The following is a 21,427-nucleotide window of genomic DNA, read 5'->3' as shown; positions in this document are numbered from 1 at the left end:
CCACCTTGGAACGGTGAGTGCCAGGGACACAGTCTCTGCTGGAGCCCCTGCCCTCACCCCTATCCCCGGCAGCCTGGCCTCCTTCCAAGCAGGCCTAGGGCACAGATGGTGCCGCACCTGCTCAGCTGCCCCGCAATCTGGAGAGGAGAGCAGAGGCCCCTGTGCCTGCTCTTGCTGCAGAGAAGACCGGCTCTCGGAGAGGACACTCCCCACTTCCCTGCCCAGAAGACGGCTCGAGGTCCGCAGGGCCGCCCCCTCCCTCCCCGCCCTCCCCTGGTTCTGAGCTGCAGGCCGCCCAGGAGTGCAGGGGCTTGGAGGGGAGAGATAGCCTCCCCCTTCCACCAGGTAGTTACCAACCAAGTAACTGCCAACCGAGGAGGAAGGAAGGGGCGAGTAGAGCTGGGCACCGGGCCAGGTCTGTGCCTGTCCTTCCTGTGTGCTAGCCCTGGGCGTCAGCAGTGGACAACCTGCCCTGGGGGGCTCCACCCCAGAGCGGGAGACAGTAAAGGGACACAGCAAATGTGATCCAAGCCCTCAAGGCAGCGAGTGGCTGGCCTTGGGGAGAGCCGGACGGGCAGTCCTGGCGAGGGCATGGCCGGCCGGTGCAAAGGCACTGAGGCAAGAGTGTGCCTGGTGCTCAGAATGAATGAGGGAATCCACCCTAGTCCCCAGCCCCCACCCACCGCTGCCTTTCTGACAGCTTCCTTCCTGGAGCCCCGCATCCAGCCTGGGACGGTGCCCGACCCCTGCTCCGCCCCCGGACCCTTGCTGTCAGTCACACGTGCTGTAACTCAGCCGCCCCCCCCCCGCCCCCCGCCCCGCCCATGTGCTGTCACTCAGCCCCCACGCCCCGCCCTACACACTTGCTGTAACTCAGCCGCCCCCACGCCCCGCCCATATGCTGTAACTCGGCCCCCACGCCCCGCCCCACACACGTGCTGTCACTCAGCCCCACGCCCCGCCCAGCTTCGCCCCCGCACACATTATCACTCCCTCGCCAGGCTCGCCCCGCACAGTTGTGCTGTCACTCAGCTGGGTCCTGTCCCAGCAGAAGGCGTCGCTCCCGCCGCCGGACACTCGGCCCGCTGCCCGCCGCCGGACCATGGACGCCGCGCTCCTCCTCGCCCTCGGGCTGCTGGCCCAGGTAAGGCACGGGAGCTGCGCGGGGGTCTCTGGCCCCTGCCCTGAGCGCCGGCGTCTTAGAGTGGGGCGTCCCGGCCTCGGGGACTGAGAGCCGAGGGTTCTGTGCGGGGCAGCCCTGTCCAGGGGGGAGTGTAACCGCCTCCGCTGGACCGGACGGGGAGCCAAGTTCGGGGACGGCCAGGAGAGCACCCAGAAGGCGGGCCCTCACTCCGGAGGGGCGCCCCTCAGCCCTGCTGGGGTCTGGGAGTGTTCAGTCTCGCGGGAGGAGAGGGAGGGGGGGCGGCAGGAGCACCCCCAGCTGGGAAAGCCTGGAGGCCTGGTCCCTAGGGACCCCTGTGAGCGGCAGGTGATTCTCCGTAGTCTAGTTAGGTGGAGTCCGAGCCCCCATGTGTCCGGCCGGCAGGGGCAGCTGTGGGCTCTGCCCTCCAGAAACGCCCTCTCCCTGGGGAGCCCTGGTCTCCCTGGTGGGAGCAGGACGGGCGGCAGGAAACACAGGCCACCCCACTCGCCACACGGGCACCCCTGGGTGGCTGGGACCACATCCTTTCGGCCCTTGGCTTCTGGGCAGGTGCTAGGCTGGGGCCAGGAGTGCAGCGTGTGGCCTCAGTGGTCTCTGGGCTTCGGGGGACTGGGCTGAGCGGTGGTCACTGGTGAGGGCTGGGGGGCGGGAGGACGGCCTCAGGCCTCTCACACCTGACAGGTGATGAGCACAGGGCCTGGCCCTGCGCCCACGAACAATCACTCACTGTTACACTTCCAGACCCATCACGCAGCACCGGCCGCTGGTGAGCGTCGCCCCTCACTCCCGCAGCGCCCCCGGCTCCGGCTCGCCAGCTCGGGTTTCAGCCCCTGGCAGCTGACTAGGTGCCGCCAGCCCCCCGCCCCAGCTACCCACACCCCTGCCTCCGGGACTTCACTGACCCCCATGGAGGCGGTGCTGGCCGCTCCCCACTGCCATGTCCGGCTGACCCAGAGGGAGGCCGTGGTCACCCTTGCCCGGCACAGCTTGGCTGCCCACGGCCTGTGCCCCTCAGCCCGCTGCTGGGAGCCCACCCGGGGCAGCGGGCTCTCTGCCCCCACCCCAGGGCCTGGGTGCCCCCATGCGCTCCAGAAGGCTCCAGGCTGCAACGCCCCCTCCCCACTATTCCTGCCCCTGCCCCGCATCAGGCGGCATGTCCTCGGAGGCCCACTCCTGGGTCTGGGGGTGTCATCCTTTGACCGGGCCCCAGGGGGCCTCTGCTGCGGGGGAGGGGAGTAGATCCCTCTCAGATGCCTCTCCCCTCCCCCAGGGTCATGCCCAATGCACCCGCTCCCAGACAGCTGGGGACTGCGGGAATTCTGGTGGCGCTGGGAGACCAGCCAACGGGCCTGGCCACTCATGTTCCCGCACTCCCCGCGGCTCAAATTAGCTCCGGTGTGAGGGAAGCGACTTCGGGATTGGCCGACATATGTCTGCGTCAGGACCTCGCATGGCCCTCCCCCATCCAGCTCAGCTTTCAGACTTTTGTCCTCTCCTGTCCAGCCACACAGGGTCCTGCGGCCGCTTCCCGGACACACCTTCCTCCACCTCCGGGAGCACCCCGGCAGGGCTGTCTCGGGTGGGCCCCTGGGGTGGGGGCCTGTTGACCAGACTCCGCACAGGCCCGTCATCTGCTTGGTGGCCTTGGACGAGGCTCACCCTTCCCTTGTGTTGCTTGAAATCTCAGCCAGGGGACTTAGCGTGTGTCTTTTCGGAACTGGCCTCTATCGGCTCCTCACCTGTGCCCGTGGTGTCCCCAGTAGCTGGGCCTTCACTGGGACCCCCCCTGCCTGGGGGTGGGGAGCCCAGATGGCAGACCCACGTGCTGCTGGAAGGGGCCCCAAGCCTGCGTCCGGCTCCGCTGAGCCATATCGCTGCCCGTGCACTCACGTGCGGGGACACCCCTCCAGCATCACTTCCGGGCCTGGGTCCCTCAGATTCCAGGAAGCAGGTGCGAGGCCTGGGGCCCGGGGGAACGTGGGTGGGGTTTGCTTGGGCTGAGGGAGAGGCCCCACAAGCTCCCCAGGCCTGAGCCCCTTCCCCACCCCCGGCTGGAATCCAGGCCACCCTGTTCCTGGACGGCCTGGCAGGCATCAGGCGCGCCAGGAATGGACCCAGCTGTCCGCCTGGCCCAGAGAGGCCCCTGTGGCTCTCCCCTGAGCCCCCTCCAGCTGTTGCGGGCTTCAGAGGAGGGGCAAGATGGCGAGGCGAAGGGACAGCTGTTTTCTCCAGCCTCCCCCCCCACCCCCGCTGACTGGGGCAGGCACCATGCTCCCGCTGTCCTGCCCACGTTGAGAGGACAGTGCCCCGAACTGGCTTCCCTCCGCGGCCCTGGTTACTGTCACACCGACGTGGGGCTGAAGCCCCTGCCTGTTCTGAAGAAGACCATGCGTGTCTGCCGTGGGGACCGTCCTGTTCCAGGACTTTCCCGTTGCCTCAGGGGGTCTTCACGGTTTGCAAAGCCCCCAGGAGTGTGGCTGCGGCTTCCTCCCAGAGGCCACGTGGCTCAGGAGAGCCCCAGAGCCCCTTCCCCAGCCGTGGCAGCCTCCGAGTTGTGTAAGGGTTGCCCGATTGCAGGGAGATGGAAGATGCTCACCCTTCAGTCAAGCAGGATGCACCCGGGCCTCCTGCCTGCCACTCACAGGGGCCACTAGAGGCTGTAGTGCCAGGAGCTGAAGCAGGCTCTCCTTGCTGTCCTCCTGGCTGCCCTGGTCACCAGCCTCTCTATCCAGGGCAGGTGAGCCATCAGCTTTCTTCCCAGGAGACGGGGCCGTGCCTCGTAATCCTTTGTTCCGAACCCACCGAGGGCTGATGGAGAGAAGCAGAGAGCTCTGCGGGCTGCCCCCAGGCACCCAGGCAGGACAGACCCCTGCAGCGGGCAAGGGCGGCAGGCATTCCCTCCAGGGCTCAGGCACTTGTTCGCTTCTGAACAGTTGATGGTGGGGTGCATCCACATGCAGAGCCTCCGAGGGGTGGGGTGGGAGCCAGGGCAGGGCTGTGTGACCCTCAAGTCCCGCCTCTCGGCCCTGCGCCTGCCTTGATTCCCAGATGTTCCCAAGGCTCACCTGGGGGCTCCGGGACCCGCGGGGAGGTCTGACTCAGCAGGCCGGGGGTAAACTGGTGGAATCTGTACTTTTCCTGACCTCGGTTGGTTGTGATGATGAGTCAAGTCTGGAAGCCCCAGCCGGTGGTGAAGTAGCCCAGCCCCACTGCGGGGGCCTGAGGGGAGGAGGTGCCATCACAGATCCCAGGGGACGGGAGCCGCCCAGAGGCCAGAGAGGCATCCGGGAGGAGGCATTTCGGGAGGAGGTGGCCAGCTGCTCTCGGGTTCAGGGCCTTGCCCACCGTGGCCTGCAGCTACACAGTATCACCCACCCTGGCCCTTGCCTGGGTCTGGGGTGGGTGAGGCCACTCCTGCCCCTGCAGTGGGTTTGTAAGGTGCTCACCGCGCAGCTGGGCCCCACGAGCTCCAAACCAGACGGGGAGCTCTCTTACTCGGCATCCGTGGGGCTGGGGGCCGGGGCTGGGACCACAGCGAGGGGGCAGTGGCCCGGCATCTCTAGGGCTTCCAGGCTGTTCTCTCAGGCTCTTGGCTAAGGGAGCGGCGGAGGGTGAGCATGGGGGTGCCACCGGGCACCCGCTGGGAGAAGTGGGTCCCTGATGCCCGTTGGTTCTGTGTGGTGCGGGGGCGGTGAGGGTGACAGCGTTTGTGAGCGATGTGCACTCGACGTCCACGGCTCTGTGCACGTGGCTTCATCCCGGCTCCAGTGTCCTGTGATTCCCAGGCGGCTCCCAGGCCTTCCCCGGCCACCTGCATCTTCTGGGAAGGGGCGGGCGGGAGGACAAAGGACAAACTGAGAAGCGTCCCGAGAGCCGGAAGTCGGCTGCAGCCCAGTCTGGCCACGCCACCTACTGCAGCCTCCGATCTGGGCGAGGGGCCCCTGCCAAGGCTCTGCGGCTTCTGCTGACCTCGTGACCTTGGGCCGTGGAGAGTCTGGGGTCCAGGACTCCCAGACTCCGCCCCGGCCACATGCCCTGTGCCGAGCCTGTGGGTGTCCTGGAGTGTCAGCAAGGCTGCTGGCAGGGAGGGGGCAGCTGTAGGCTCGGTGGGGGGCTTCAGGGCCGGAGGTGCCGGCCCAGGTATGGACAGGGCAGTGTGTCCCCCAGTGCCTCTCCAAGAGCCTGAGGCCCAGGAGCATCTGCAGGCTGTCCCTCGCTCCCTGCTGAGGTCAGGGCGGTGCCTCTGTGTCACTGGGCATCACAGAAATGCTCCTTGCGATGGAGGTTCGGCGCTGGTGGACCTGTGGCTCCCGCCTCTGCTGCTCCCTGAGGGCTGAGAGGGGCTGGGGAGGGGTGGAGGGAGGGGCGGGGAACGGTGAGGTTGGGGGCAAGGGAGCTGCTGCCCCAAGATGCCCAGGAAACAGACGCTATTCCCCCCGAGCCTGTGACAAAAGCCGGCAGGTCTCCGCTTGGCGGGAACACCACGCTGGCCTGTGCTGGGCCGTCTTGGTGAGAAGCCAGCTGCCCGGGAGGCTTGGAGGCAGTGCTGCCATCTGTCGGGCCACGGGGAGCTCGGGGACCTGGTGAGCCGCCCGGCCCTTTCTCCAAGCCGGGTGTGCTGCTGCCTGGACCCCAGGCCCCTGGCATTTCAAGTGCGGTGGCAGGACGAGGTCTGGGCACCGGGGAGGTGGCCCGGGGCCCCCCAGGGAGGCTGACTTTAGTCTGGATGTCAGTGCAGTTCTGTCAGCAAAGTGTACAAGGACTCAGGGGGGCAGAACAGGGAGGCCATGCAGGGGGGCACAGGCCAGAGGTTGCCCGGAAGAGCAGCCTCCTGGCTGAGGGGCATCTCCCCCCTCCCCTGCCCCCCAGGTCCCCCCACTCACCAGTCACCAAGCCCCCCTTCCCTGAGGCCACCAGCCCAGGCCCAGTCCCTCTACCGACTGCGATGGGGAAAGGGATGGAAACCTCAGCAGAAGTCGGGGGACCAGCTGGCCAGGGGCGGGGTCGAGGGGTCAAGGAGGGGAAGGGCCCTGGGAGGCAGAGGAAGCCCGCAGCACAGAGAGCTGGGGAGGGGCCTGGCAGGAGCAGCTCCACTGCATCTCCCCCCGCCGCCCTGCCTTGGATTTGGAGGGGGGCTGGGCAGGGGGCAGCTGCAAACGCAGGGGGATTGGGGGGGTCATAAGAGCCGTGGAAGGCGCGTTGCTCACATTCTCCTATAGCCAAGCCGAGCTGGGTCCCAGTAGCATCCCTGCCCCCGCCCTGGGCCCTGACAGCCCTTATCCAAGTCCAGCCAGGCTCTGTGCCCTCCAAGGGTGCCCCAGCGTCGGCCCCACTCATGACTCGGGGAGCACAGAGGGCCCCCAGTGCCTCCACGCCCAGCCGGCCACAGTGCCTGAGCCCACGCTCAGACCAGCCACTGCCCGTCAGGGCGCGGGATACAGAGACCACGTGTTTAAACCAGGGCTGTCCCAGGAGACTCCGGGTGTTTGTTGGGGCTGCCGCCAGCTCTGCCCTCACCCCACCAGGTGGCTTTCTTCTCTGGGCCTCAGTTTCCCTGTCTGAGAGGTGGGGGGGGACGAGCTGACAGTGGGTCTGGGGAGGGTTTCGGCACTGCAGGCGCCCTGCCCCCTGCCAGGTTCCTGACTAGCCTCAGTGCTGAGCCCAGAGCTCAGCGGGTGGTGGCAGGGCGGTGGGTGCATATCCCTGGCCCCGCCTGTGGGGTAGCGTCGGGGGACACGGCTGCCCCACACTCTGTCCTGCCTCTGCAGCCCCACAGGCCCCGAGCGCTGGGCTTCGGGGACGTTGCACACAGGGCCCCCCTGTCCCCTGGGCGTGCGGAGCCGGAGACAGCGTCCTGGGTTCCAGGTACTAAAGTGTTGGTTACACGGTCACACCTGGTTCCACGGTTCTGGGAGGAAAACAGCACGGGCTGGGGCTGGGCTCTGGGGGATCGGGGTCCAAAACACTCCAGCTGCCCCGTCCTCCCGCCGGCCCCTCAACCTCACAGCTGCACACGCCCCACCCCGCCGGTCCCTAGAGGCAGAGGCAGCTGCCGCAGGGGGCGGGGAGCTGGGAGCTCAGCTCCGTTCCATTTCCACAAAGCAACCCTGGGACAGACAGCCCCACCGCCTGATTCCCAGAGGCGTGTCGCGTGTCCCCCTCCCCAGCCTGGCAGAGGGGACCTGCCGCGTGAACAGCTGCCCTGGGTGCGGGAGGGCCCCCAGGTGGCCCCCTCTCTGGGCCTCTGAGGACAGAAGCGCTGCCTGGTCAACCTTGACCAGCCCTCAAGAGTTCACGTCACCAGGAGGCCTGGGGTGGCCGCGTGTCCCCCCACTGCCCCCAGCCCAGCCCAGCCGTCCTTCCTCTTCAACCCACCTCCCTCCCGGGCCTCGCCACCCATCCCCGGGCTCCCGGGAGCCAGGCTGCCTCCTGTCCCCCTGAGCACCCCATGCCCCCCAAGTCCTGGCGCCCGAACCTCCCCGGGCCACACGACGGAGGGCTTGGCAGTCAGGGAGGGGACGTCCCGGCCCTGGTGGGGGAGGTCTGGGCGCTGCTGTGGTGGTGATGGAGGTTTTTCTTTGTTGCAGAGCCTGTGCCTGTCAGTGGGGGTCCCCAGGCTGAGGAGGCCGCATACCCTGTACCCCTGGCACCGGGTGCCGGCACCAGGCCGCGTGCGGAGAGCCTGGGTCATCCCTCCCATCAGTGTGTCCGAGAACCACAAGCGCCTGCCCTTCCCCCTGGTGCAGGTGAGGGGCCGCGTGCTTTAGGGCGGGCACACCCCTGGGGCCACAGGCTGAGTGACCCCATCCCAGGTGGGGGAGGGACCGAGGGCTGCAGAGAGGGGACACCCCTCCCCTGGGGCATCTCCCCAGCCCATCACCTGTCCCACAGATCAAGTCGGACAAGCAGCAGCTGGGCAGCATCATCTACAGCATCCAGGGGCCGGGCGTGGACGAGGAGCCCCGGGGGATCTTCTCCATAGACAAGTTCACAGGGAAGGTGTCCCTGAATGCCGTGCTGGACCGAGAGAAGACAGACCGCTTCAGGGTGGGCCCCGCCCCTCCCCTCCCCTCCCTTCCCCTCCCCGTGGGGGCCATGGCCACACCTCCACCAGCAAAATGCAGCATCCTTAATTGGGGGGCAGGGGTGGGATTTGGGACCGGCTGCCCCAGGAAGCAGGTGTTCAGGATCACAGGCTCATTCGGCAGGTGCGTGAGCAGACTGAACGCTGGGTCCTGCCCGGGAGGACTGGGCAGCCGGCATCAGGGTGGGCAGCCTTCCCAGCAAAGCAACACCAGACACTGGTGTGGCCGGTTCTCCCCGGAGCCTGCTACGTGAGTTGAAGAAGGGGTGCCATGAGGAATCCCACGGAGCTGGCCGCCCCCAGCGGCAGCAGCCCCGTGACTGTCAGGGTGGGACCTCGGGGGAGGTGGGTTGGGATCTGCCCATTGGAGGCCTTGGGATTGTCAGGTCTGAGAGAAAGGGCAGTGGGGAGGGAGTGAGCGAGGGGCCAAGGAGGGGAGCTTGGAACTCGCCTGAGTCCCCTACAGACAGATGATCTGCCCCCCAGCCTGGCCGCCCTAAGGTGATGTTCAGACTTGCCCCAGGGAGGGGGCTGCAGCCTTTGCCTTTCCTGTGCCCTGAGTCTCCCTCAGACTTTGAGAACCAGCTCTTGGTTCCCTTACACAGAGAGTTAGAGGGTGTGTTTCCCCTGGAAGTTGTACCAAGTCTATTCTCCAAAGGGACAGGAGGTGGTTGAAGTTACAATTCCACGTGTGGAGCGGAAACTTCAAAAGCAGCCATGGCTGTTCACAGAAAAAGGGCGAGAGACCAGGGCCGCTAGGGGGAGAGAGAGAGAGACCATGGGCGCCAGGGGGAGTGTTGCTGCAGCCACGCTCGAAGCACAGCTGTGGGCTTCCTGGTGGCCCAGGCAAGAGGGGGTGCGTGGTGGCCACCCCGCCTGCTGGGAGAACCCGGGCTCCCCTCGAGGGCAGTCCCACCTGCCCGGCACTGCCCCGTCCCCGTGCCGCTTCTCACCTGTTTCCAGCAGGACACAGAGTCTGCACTGACTGCCGCTCTTGCCGTCCTGGGGGCCGCAGTGCCAGCCCCTGCTCTCTGCTTGACTAGCTCAGGGCCTTTGCTCTGGACCTGGGGGGGTCCACCCTGGAGGAGCCCACGGACCTGGAGATCGTGGTTGTGGACCAGAACGACAACCGGCCTGTCTTCCGGCAGGAGGTGTTCACTGGCCAGGTGCTGGAGGGCGCCGTCCCAGGTGAGCCGAGTGGGTTCCCGGTGGGGGAGGGAGCTTCGCGAAGGGCGCTGGGTAGGTCAGAAGTCCAGGATTTCCCTTCAGCAAGAACTTCAGAGGTCCTTCATAGAGTCTAAAAACACGTAAACAGTCTCCAGGACGGAGGGAATTTCCACAAGTCGACTCAAGTCTTTTCTCATTGCAGTATAAATGTGAACCCCCAAATCCTCCAGAGTTCAGAGAGGATTCCTGGATGGCAGAGCTCCGGTGGTTTCCGTTGCTCTCCCCTCCCCCTCCTCCCCGCTCCTCCTTCTAAATAGAGGTGACGTTCACATAACATAAAATGAACCATTTTGGAACGAACTTTTCAGTGGCATTTAGCACATTCGCAGTGTTGTGCAGCCAACACCTCTGTCTCCTTCACCCCCCAGAGGCGACCCCTGCCCGTTATCAGTCACTGCCTCTCACCGCTTATTAATGCTACACTGAGTGCAGAAACCGCTGACCCTCTGTCCCTTCTGCGCCCTCACAGGCCAGACTCGCTGGCCTGATGCTGTTCCAGGCAGAATAGACATTCCAGACAGCAATCTGCTCCTTCCCCCCGCACCGGGTCCCCGGGGCTCTGGCCAAATCCCAGGCTGGTTGCCTTCAGAGCACACCAGGGACTCGGTGTAACTTCAAAGTCAGGGGTTAACACTAACACATAGTAACATCTCACCTGCACACCTGTTCAGCTTCAGCTGCCCAATGAAGCCTTTTAGAGCAAAGGAGGTCCTGCCTCTGTCCACAGTCCCTGCCTCTTGTCTGAGCCTTGTCTGTTCCTGCATGCCGTCCACCTTTTCCTTTAGGGCCTTTTGCACACGGAGGGTCGTTGCTTCAGTTCTGTCAGATAAAAGCCCAAGTGTCTGGTTGGCCGTACATCTGGCTCTGTTGGCTGTTTAATCACTAGGGTGGAATTTTCCCCTCTTTCCCTGTGTGTAAGAGCACAGCAGAGGTGGGGGCCAGCCCGCTGTGGGGAGAGGGGACGGGCCTGGCCTCTGCCACTGCTGGAGCTCAGCTCCCGGGGGCCCCTCTGCGTTCCCGCCACAGCAGCGCAGCCCTGCATGCAGAGGGGCCCCTAGCAAGGTGACAACCCTTGTGTGCTACCTGGCAGGGCTCCTGGGGTACTGGGGGGGTGGGCAGTTTCGGTCGAAGGTGGTCCCTGAGCCCCAGGGGTGGGGCTGCTTCAGGGTCCCTGCTCCTCCCCCAAAGGCAAAGCGCCGTCCCTCCAGCCCAGCAGCCCCACCCTCACCCTGTGATTGTGGACCGCCGATGGCCTTCCCCACACCTGGGCCACCCTGTGGCCTGAGCCGAAGGGCCCTCCCGGGTCTGTTCCCACCCCGCCTTCCCTGGGAGCACTCAGTGGGCGCGTGGGAGAGGGCACAGGCCCCCGTGTGGGCACCCAGGGACCGCCAGCAGCTGTGCCAATCTCGGCCCCTCTTCCTGCTTCCGTGGGGTCACTGCACCTGCCCCACCAGGGGAGCCCCAGCGTGTGCACCTCCTGGGGGGTCACAGCCTGGACTCGGGGGTGTCAGGTCGCCTGTGCGTCACCATCTGACGGGCTCACACAGGTGTGATCTTGCTTCCCCTCCGTTCTCGTCGTGGTGGCAGGACTGAGGCCCCCGCCCGCTCACGCCCCCTCACTGGGGACGGGTCCTCAGCCGCCAGGGGCTTATGACACTGACTTCTGTTCTGCCAAGTTTTATTGTGGCAAAATACATATAACAAGATTTAGCATCTTAACCATTTTTAAGTGTACGGGTCGGCGGTTTTAAGCCCGTTCACATCGTTGTGCAACCACCACCAGCATCCATAGAATTTTCTCATTTTCCCAGACTGAAACGCTCACTCTGTCCCCATTAAACGCTAACTCCCCATTTCCCCCTCCAGCGCCTGCCACTCACTGTCTACTTCTTGTCTCTATGATTTGACTGCGCGTGAGTGGAATCGTACAGTACTTGTCCTCCTGTGTCTGGCTGATTTCACTGACCGTCCTGTCCTCAGGGCTCATCAGTGTGGTAGCCCGTGTCAGAATCACCTTCCTTTCCAAGGCTGAGTAATACTCTATCGGATGTTTATACACATTCTGTTTATCTGTTTATTCTTCAGTGCACCCTTGCATTGCTTTCACTTTCTAGCTGTTGTGAATAGTGCCACAGTGAACATGGGTGTCCAAATATGTCTTTGAGACCCTGCTTTCAATTCCTTTGGGTTTATGCCCAGAAGTGGGGCTGCTAGATCAAATGGTAGTTCTATTTTTAATTTTTTTAAATAAATTTATTTATTTGTTTATTTTTGGCTGTGTTGGGTCTTCGTTGCTGCGCACGGGCTTTCTCTAGTTGTGGCGAGCGGGGGCTACTCTTTGTTGTAGTGCGCGGACTTCTCATTGCGGTGGCTTCTCTTGTTGTGGAGCGTGGGCTCTAGGTGTGCGGGCTTCAGTAGTTGTGACTCGTGGGCTCAGTAGTTGTGGCGCACGGACTTAGTTGCTCTGTGGCATGTGGGATCTTCCCCGACCAGGGCTCGAACCCGTGTCCCCTGCATTGGCAGGCGGGTTCTTAACCACTGTGCCACCAGGGAAGTTCCTATTTTTTATTTATTTTTTTTCGGTACGCGGGCCTCTCACTGTTGTGGCCTCTCCCGTTTCGGAGCACAGACTCTGGACGCACAGGCTCAGCAGCCATGGCTCACGGGCCCAGCCGCTCCGCGGCATGTGGGATCCTCCCGGACTGGGGCACGAACCCGCATCCCCTGCATCGGCAGGCGGACTCTCAACCACTGCGCCACCAGGGAAGCCCTATTTTTAATTTTTTGAGGATCCTCCACGGTGTTTTCCACAGTGGCCGCACCATTTTACATCCCCACCAGCAGTGTAGGAGGGTCCCAGTTTCTCCACATCGTCCCCAGCACCTGCTGCTTTTTGTTTGTTTTCTTGTTGTTAGCAGCCATCCTAGTGGGTGTGAGGGGCTATCGCGCGGTTCTCATCTGCATTTCCCTAATGATTAGTCATGTTGAGCGTTTGTTCATGTGCATATTGACCACTTGTATATCTTTGGAGAAAGGCCTGTTCAAGTCCCTTTGCCCATTTTTGAATTGAGTTGTTCGTTGGTTTTTTTTCTGGTTTTTACGGGTTCTCTATATATCCTGGATATTAATCCCTTATCAGATATATGATTTGCAAATATTTTCTCCCATTTCGTGGGTTGTCTTTTTACTCTGTAGATAGTGTCTTTTGATGCATTTTTAAATGTTCATGAAGTCCGGTTTGTCTATTTTTGTTGTTGTTGCCTGTGCCTTTGGTGTCATATCCAAGAAATCATTACCTTCGTGACATTACCAGTGTCCTATGTTTTCTTCTGAGAGTCTTATAGTTTTACGTGGTACACTTAGGTCTGATCCGTTTTGAGTTGACTTTTGCGTATGCTGTTAAATAATTACGGGTCCAGCTCCATCCTTCCGCCTGTGGATCTTTCCCAGCACCATCTGCCAAGGAGACCGCCCTCTCCACGTTGAACGGTCCTGGCGTCCTGTGTAAAGCCACCTGCCCGTGATGTGAGGTTTATTCCTGGGCTCTCTATTCGGTTCCATCGGTCTGTGTATCTGTCTTGAGGGCAGGTGCACACTGATTACTGTACCTTTGCAGAAAGTTTTGAAATCAGGAAGTGTGTCCCCCGGCTTTGTTCTTTTTCAGGATTGTTTTGGCTGTTTGGGGTCCCTTGAGATTTTATAGGAGTTTTAGAATGAGTTTTCTATTTATGTAAAGAAACTGTCCTTAAGATTTTGATAGGGATCGCACTGAATCTGTAGGTTGCTCTGGGTGGTAGTGACATCTTAGCAACAAGTCTTCCGAGCCATGAACACGGTCTGTCCATTTATTTGTGTTTTCTCAATTTCTTTCACTGATCTTTTGTAGTTTTCATTGTGAAGCCTTTCACCTCCTTGGTCACGACACTGACATCCTGAGGCATTTAGGCAGCTGTGATGATTGTCTCTGCGTGAGCCTGCGTGGCTCGAGCCCCCTCAGGAGGCGTGCACATCCCGTTCCTGGAGATGCCGATTTGGGTCTGTAGTTCAGGGGGTGTCCGCCAAGCTTCTCCGCTTTGGCTTTTCTCCTTTCCCCTTTGTAATTAATAGGTGTCTTGTGGGAGACCCTTTGAGACCGTGCAGGTGTCCTGCTACCCCTCAAGCTGCTGCCCAGCAGCGTTAGCATCTCTGGCGGCTCTCGCCTGCGTCAGGTGTTGTTCTAATTCATTGTTTCTTCTTGGTCATCACTTGGCTCTCTATTATATGATAGGACTTTCAGTACCCCTGTATATGAACATATGTGTGTATGTGTTACCCACCAGGGTTCTTGGCCTCCTTAATCAATAGACATTGATCAAAGGCCAGACAAGAAATTCAGGCAGGGCTTTATTGGGGCCCCTGCTGCAGCGGTGGGGAGTGGGAACAAGAAACAGTTTCCCTTGCTAGCTTGCTCCCTGAGGGGGGGTGAGCTTGTTCCTTATATAGGGTGTGTCCAGGGGTCAGGGGTGTGTCCAGGGGGTCAGGCCGGGGGGTTGGCTTAGGGGGTTTGCCGTAAACAGAAAACTCATTCTAAAATTCCTATAAAATCTCAAGGGACCCCAAACAGCCAAAACAATCCTGAAAAAGAACAAAGCCGGGGGACACACTTCCTGATTTCAAAACTTTCTGCAAAGGTACAGTAATCAGTGTGCACCTGCCCTCAAGACAGATACACAGACCATAGACCGATGGAACCGAATAGAGAGCCCAGGAATAAACCTCACATCACGGGCAGGTGGCTTTACACAGGACGCCAGGACCGTTCAACGTGGAGAGGGCGGTCTCCTTGGCAGATGGTGCTGGGAAAGACATCCACAGGCGCCACCATAGGTGGTGGTGTGTGTGCGGGGCGCGCACAGGTGCCCTGCTTCTGCTCCCGGCCGGTGTTTGCTCTTCAGAAGTGGCCGTTGGGCTTTTTAGTCTCTTTGTATGTTGTCCAGAATTTGCTCTAACTGCCAGGTACATAGTTATTTTTAGTCCCTTGTAGTTTCTTTGTATTCTGTAGCTCGAGGAGACCTGTGTCCAGGCGCAAGCCCTGCAGCAAAGGGTCCCAGGTCCCAGCCTGTCTCGTATGTGTTTTGTTCACATGGATCTGTCTGGATTTATGGATTCTTGCTTCATTCAGTGGGTTATGATTCTTTGCACTGTTGTTTTGAAGCTCAAATCATCCCAGATATGGCTGATCAGAAGCTCATCACACTGGCCCAGGCCCCTTCAGCAGCCGGGGCTGGGAAATAAGCTCACATACATGCAGACGTGCGTGTGTGCACGTACTCTCTCACAGCTGTGTTAACATGGCTCTGTACCTTCATCACAAGTCACGAGTGCTCTCTGGCACCTCCACTTCCGATCCAGCTCTGCAGGGTTCCTTTTGGGTCCTCTTCTCTGTTGGCGAGAAGCTGGGCTCCAGTCACCCCAGGAGTTTGCGCACTTGCTCAGTCATAGAGAGCCCGACAGGTGCCTTTGGAAGTGCTTGCCTGCATCCCGGTGGCAGGGTGCCTATTCTAAACATTGTTTTTGGCTTTAGCCTGGGGTCCAGCATCATGCCAGGAGTTACCTGCTAAGGTAGCTTCCCACCTTCTAAGGCTGGGTCAGTGGCTGGGTCACTACCGTTCATCAGACACCAGCATGACACTCAGCTGACCCGTCAGGGCCCAGGAGTGGCTGGGATGAGCCCAGTCACAGGTGAGGGGGGGGCTAGCTCCTCGGGTCGCCCGAGGCTGGTCCACCTCACCAGGATAATTTTAGTACACCTGATCTGGGCCGGTGTGGGGAGGGATGGTCAGACCTGAATTACTCCAGAAAACAGGTGGGCACAGGTGCTGAGGTGCCTCCAGGACCCCTGCAGAGGCCCTTCTCTCCTGAGATCCAGGGCCTTGTTTGCCCCAGAGGGCAGGTGCGGCCCTGGGCGCTGCTTCGCTCCGCCTGGGGCTGGTTCCCCAGCGGGCTTGCCTGGTCTGTCTCAGGGTTCTGTAGGAGACAGGTGTCAGCAGTGTGCATCGGACACCCCACCTCATCCCCACAAGCAACACAAGCCAGGACGCCGGGATGTTTGCACGTGCAAGGCTGATCGGGGGCCTGGACCTGGTGCGGCGGGCCGCAGGGGAGTGGGCGACGCGCCCTGGCATCCATGGGTGTCACCCCCACATGTCCCCTCCCTTCCCAGGAACCTACGTGACCAGGGCTGAGGCCACGGATGCGGACGACCCGGAGACGGACAACGCGGCCCTGCGATACTCCATTCTGGAGCAGGGCGGCCCCCAGCTCTTCAGCATCGACCCGCACACGGGGGAGATCCGCACGGTTCAAGTGGGCCTGGACCGCGAGGTGAGGCCATGCCGCTGCACCCTGACAGCTGAGGCAGGGCAGCCCCCCAGACGAGGGGTCCGAGTGCCGCGGACACTGTCCGTGGCCCTGGGCTCCGGCAGACCTGCCCCGTGGGTAGTTGTGTGGTTTGGTCCAGAGATGGTGTGAGGGGCCTTCAGCGTGTTTTTCTGCCGGAGACCTCCCCCACCCTGTTGCCTGCAGAGCAGTAGGGCTCCTCGGCCTGGGGTGGGCCCACAGCGACCACGCATGCTGCAGAGAAACAGTCGCCCTCCAGCCAGCCGTGCCCACTCTTCCCCTGTGGGGCCCCTGCGGCCCCTGGCTGCCGGGCTTCTGTGTGGCATTGGCACCTCCCCTCCAGGAAGCCCTCCTTGGTTTCCCCAGGGCCACTCACTGCGTTAGTTGATCTCTGTCCCCTCTCTAGGCAGCTGCACCTGGCTCCCCAGGGCAGGGACCCCACACCCCAGTGCAGCAGGTGCCCCGTAAGTGCTCATCTGGCTCGGCAACTGTCCTCTTGCCTACTCACAGGCTGGGGCAGAGTCTGGGGTCGACAGTGGTGCCGTCGGACCCGGAGAGGCTACGCAGCCTGTTTTGCCCCAGAGCTTGGGAGCAGGGCAGATGCTGGAGCCTCCTGGGGTCTGCCTGCCCAGCCCCCAGGCCCTAAGGTGGCTGACCAGCCCCGCCCTGCGCGCCACCTGGGTCTCCTGACCCCATGTCACTGTGCTCCTAGGTGGTCGCCGTGTACAATCTGACCCTGCAGGTGGCAGACATGTCTGGAGACGGCCTCACCGCCACTGCCTCGGCCATCATCACACTGGAGGATGTCAATGACAACGCCCCCGAGTTCACCAGGGGTCAGGTGCTGCCACCGTCCTCACCTCCACCGGCCGCTGCTCAGGGCTGGCCTCCCCCCGATCCTGGGGCTTCTGGTGGGTGGGAGGCTAGGTGCTCCACAGAGGAGGCATCCTGTGTGGATCGTGCAGGATACCCTGCCAGAGGCCAGCATCAGGGGTGGGGGGCTGTGAGCATGTCAGGAGCTAGAGGGCCCTGGGGGGAAGCCACCAAGACCCTGGGGTGTGACCTGTCCCCAAGCCTTCCTGGGTGGGAGGGAGCGGCAGCCCTGCCCTCCGGGGAAGATGTGCCCAGCACATGGCCGAGACCGGGAGGGGGCTCCTGGTGCCCTGGACTCCTCATGGGTGGGCAGTGGGAGGGTGACCCCGCAGGGGACCGTCCCCCGTCCACCCGTGGGTAACGGGGCCGAGTTCCCACAGTTCTTCCTGGAGGCCACAGAGGCCGTCAGCGGAGTGGACGTGGGGCGGCTGGAGGTAGAGGACCGGGACCTGCCCGGCTCCCCCAACTGGGTGGTCAGGTTCACCATCCTGGAGGGCGACCCTGACGGGCAGTTTGCCATCCGCACCGACCCCAGGACCAACGAGGGCGTGCTGTCTGTGGTGAAGGTGAGCTGAGGAGGGTGCCTCTCCTCACACCCTGGGACCCCGTTTGGATCCTCTGTGCATCCTTAGGAGGGGAGCGAAGGGGACCAAGAACGCTAGGACTGTGGGCTTGGGCCACGCTGAACACAGGGGGACAGGGCTGGAAGGAGGGGACAAGCCCACGTTACTTCCAGTGTCTTGCCACTTAAAGTATATGATCAACATGCACAAATACAGACCTCACATGTTGGCCAAACTGAGACCAGAGACAAAACCAGCAGGACATACGTGTGCACACATACACCTGTGCATACACACACGTGCATACGCATGCAGAGAGATGCAGGTGAGCTGTCAACACAGGAAGAGCTTTATTGCCAGAGACGGGCTCACGCCGGCCGTCGTGCAGGCGGCTGGTGAGTCGAGTCTGCGGGGCTGCGACAGGCTGCGAAGTCAGGAGGTCTGCGGGGCTGCGACAGGCTGCGAAGTCAGGAGGTCTGCGGGGCTGCATCTGGAGGTGGGACCCCTCCCCCAGGGCAACCTCAGGTTTGCTCTCAGAGACTCTCACCCACAGATGAGACCCACCCAGGTTCTCCAGGACCATCTTCTTTATTTAAAGTCAGCTGATTGGACAGGTCAGTTCAACCACGTCCACCAAATACCCTCTTAGCAAGACCCAGGCGAGCGTCTGCTTGAGGCACCGAGGAGGACGCCCGGCCAGGGGACGGGAAACTGGCCTCACAACACCCAACAAATACGTTTGCGTGATGAGTAGCCGTCATTTTGGCATTATTTTTTGTGCCTTTTTGTCCTGCATGATTTTTATTTTTCCGAGGCTAAAAAGCAGAAGGAAAGAAGGGGCTCTGAGGACAGAGCAGAAGAGGCCTCTCCGGCCGCAGCTGCCTCAGGCTTCCCTGAATGGGGGGAGGGGTCCGGAGTCCTGACGGGCGGCCGCCCCGCTTCCCCTGCAGCCGCTGGACTATGAGAGTCGGGAGCGCTACGACCTCAAAGTGGCGGCACAGAACGAGGCTCCCCTGCAGGCGGCGGCCCCCAGGGCCGAGCGGGGCCAGGCCAGGGTCAGCGTGCAGGTGCGGGATGTCAACGAGGCGCCCGTGTTCCAGCAGAACCCACTGCGGACCAGCCTGGCCGAGGGGGCGGCCCCAGGAACCCCCGTGGCCACCTTCTCTGCCCGAGACCCTGACACACAGCAGCCGCAGAGGCTCAGGTGGGGGCCCCGGGGTGAGCGGGAGGAACTCGAAGCCCCAGTCCACCTCCCGGCCAGGGTAGCAGCACAGCTAAGGGTACTGAGCCCTGTGCCCGGAGGGTTCCCATCAGGGCCCTGGTCAGAGGGCAGAGGGCTCATCTGTGTGCATCACCGAGAGCCCAGGGGCTCTCAAGTACCATGTGTGCGTGTGTGCGTGTTCACGTGAGGCAGGACTGGGCTGCATCTGGCGCACACTGACACGGCCCGTCTGTGTTGGCTAGCCTCTGAGTGTCCGGCCCTGTCCGTTCCAGGGAGCCTTTACTCCCCTAGGACTGGCTGTTACTGTCTTGGATTTCACCCCCTGCCCTGGTCCTGTGTACCCTTGTCTGTCAACATGGTGCCCACCGTTGAATCCTGGCTGTCACTCAGTGGCCACGGGGCCCTGGGCGGCACACCTGCCCTCCCCGAGCCTCAGTTTTTTCATCTGTTGATTGGGATGGAAAATACCAGCTTAGGGCTGTGGAAGGACTATCCTTAAAGGCCTGTGTATGTGTGCGTGTGTGCGCGTCTACACGTGACCACACCTCCGGGGGTCCGGCTCAGGCTCAGGGCCCCTCCTCCCCTCCTCGGCAACAGCTACTCCAAGGACTATGACCCTGAAGACTGGCTGCAAGTGGACGGGGCCACCGGCCGGGTCCAGACCCAGCGCGTGCTCAGCCCTGCATCCCCCTTCCTCAAGGACGGCTGGTACAGGGCCATCATCCTGGCCCGAGATGATGGTGAGCGTGGAGCTCGGCCTGGGTTCCAGGGCTCCCTAACCCTGGCTGGGGCCCCTGCTGCCGCCCAAGGGCTGAGAGCGGGTGCTCCACCGAGCAGACTTAAGGGGTGGGTGGGGGCTCTGCAGGGGCAAGGGGCCCACCAGGCCTCTCCTGCTTGCAGCCTCCCCACCCAGCACGGCCACAGGGACCCTGTCTGTTGAGATCCTGGAGGTCAACGACCATGCCCCTGAACTGTCCCCACCGTGGGGCAGCCTGTGCAGCACACCAGAGCAGGGCTCCGGCCTTCTCTTGGGGGCCACGGATGAGGACCTGCCCCCCCACGGGGCCCCCTTCCACTTCCAGCTGAGCCCCAGGCTCCCAGAGCTGGCCCGGAACTGGAGCCTCAGCCAGGTTAACGGTGAGCTCGCCCCACGCCCCTGGGGGTCCAGAGCCTGGGGCAGGTCCCCACTGGTTCCCACCTCAGTGCACTGCATCCTCAGGCCCGCAGGGATCAGTTATCACACACACGGGACAGGTGGGGAACCGAGGCCGGCTGCCCCCGGAAGCACAGGCGCAGAGGGGCGTGGCCGCCCCCTACCCCTGCTGACCGCCGGCACCTTCCGCAGTGAGCCACGCGCGCCTGCAGCCCAGGCTCCAAGTCCAGGAGGGGCTGCACCGCCTGAGCCTGCTGCTCCAGGACTCGGGACAGCCGCCCCAGCAGCGCGAGCAGCCCCTGAACGTGACCGTGTGCCGCTGCGGCCTGGACGGCGCCTGCCTGCCGGGGGCCGCTGCGCTGCGGGCGGGTGGCGCGGGCATCAGCCTGGGCGCCCTGGTCATCGTGCTGGCCAGTGTCATCCTGCTGCTCTGTGAGTGCCCGCGCCTGCAGATCCCTGCCCTCCCGGCGCCGCCTGGCAGCCCCGCCCCGCCCGCCTTGCCCCGCCCCCGCCCCCCCCCGCCCCCCGCTGCCCCCCCCCCGCCCCCCCCAGTGCTCGCCCTGCTGGTGGCCCTCCTGGTGCGGTGCCGGCAGCAGTCGTGTGACAAGAGGCTTCTGCACGGGCTGCAGGACGACCTTCGGGACAACATCCTCAACTACGACGAGCAGGGGGGCGGGGAGGAGGACCAGGTGAGGGGGCCAGGGTGGCTTACAAGTGCTGGGGGGTCTCCCCAGGGGCCCCAGCTGGCCAGCCGCCTCCCGACCCTCACCCCCACGTGCTCTGTCCGTCCCTTCTCAGGATGCCTATGACATGGACCAGCTGCGCCACCCGGCAGAGCTGGCGGCCCTGGGTGCCCCGCTGGGACGGCCTTCTCTGCGCAGAGATGCCCCGTTCAGCCGATCGCACCCCCAGGCCCCCCGCGTGCTGCCCACCAGCCCCTCTGACATCGCTGACTTCATCAACGAGGTAGGTGCCCCAGGGGCGCCCTGCACCCCGTTCCCCCACCCCACGAGCCTGAGGCATCGCTCTGGGGCTGGACAGGGGTGGTGGTTCTTGCCGAGGAAGGAGAATCGCCCAGAGAGAACCTTGCCCCCAACCCGGCTCCTGGGGCCAGGCCTTGGCCGAGCCGGTGGCGGAGGGCAGTTGGCCGGCGCGTGCTGGTCCTGAGCCCCAGGCCTCTCCACAGGGCTTAGAGGCCGTGGACAGCGACCCCGCCGTCCCACCCTACGACACGGCTCTCATCTATGACTACGAGGGGGACGGATCCGTGGCAGGCACGCTGAGCTCCATCCTGTCCAGCCTGGGTGATGAGGACGCAGACTACAGCTGCCTCTGGGACTGGGGGCCCCGCTTTGCCCGGCTGGCCGACTTGTACGGGCCCCGTGAGGGCACCAGGGAAGAGGCTTTCTGATGGGGACCTGCACCCACCCTGCTGAGGGCACGGCCTCCCGGACACAGGGCAGACCACAGGCGCCTGAGCGGACATGCCGGACTCGGCTGTGTGTCGAGATGGACAGAGGGCCCTGCGCCCCGCCCTGGGGCCTTGGCCGGCCTGGTCTCCGCCAGGGGAAGTCAGGGCCCAAAGCCTAGAGTGGAGTGGCCAGAAGGAGGCGCCCCTCTTGCCCCGTCAGTCGCCTCCAATGGGGTCAGAGGCCCCATTCCCAGCTCTGCTTCCCACCCACGCTGATCTCATCTCTGTATGAAAGGAAGCAGCTCTCGGGCAAACATGAATTAAAAACGTGCTCATCTCTCCAATGCACGGTTG

General features: G+C 63.0%; 1 protein-coding gene across 1 annotated transcript; it reads left to right on the top strand.

Moving 5' to 3' along the window:
* Nucleotides 1-1,003: 1,003 nt before the first annotated feature.
* CDH15 (cadherin 15) lies at nt 1,004-21,399 on the top strand. The gene is made up of 14 exons (XM_029208768.1): nt 1,004-1,144; nt 7,750-7,908; nt 8,054-8,209; nt 9,290-9,434; nt 15,676-15,836; nt 16,564-16,692; nt 17,105-17,290; nt 18,238-18,491; nt 19,107-19,249; nt 19,410-19,646; nt 19,855-20,094; nt 20,215-20,351; nt 20,461-20,628; nt 20,849-21,399. Exons 1-14 carry the CDS (start codon nt 1,103-1,105, stop codon nt 21,071-21,073), a joined length of 2,382 nt encoding a protein of 793 aa, XP_029064601.1. The 5' UTR covers nt 1,004-1,102; the 3' UTR covers nt 21,074-21,399.
* The last annotated feature ends 28 nt before the right edge of the window (nt 21,400-21,427 follow it).

This window comes from Monodon monoceros, unplaced genomic scaffold (genome assembly GCF_005190385.1).
Source record: "Monodon monoceros isolate NGI ecotype Baffin Bay Population unplaced genomic scaffold, NGI_Narwhal_1 Super_Scaffold_10, whole genome shotgun sequence".
Classification (NCBI taxonomy): domain Eukaryota; kingdom Metazoa; phylum Chordata; class Mammalia; order Artiodactyla; family Monodontidae; genus Monodon; species Monodon monoceros.
Note: the sequence above shows the minus strand (reverse complement) of the source record. Positions and strands in the feature narration are given on the sequence as shown.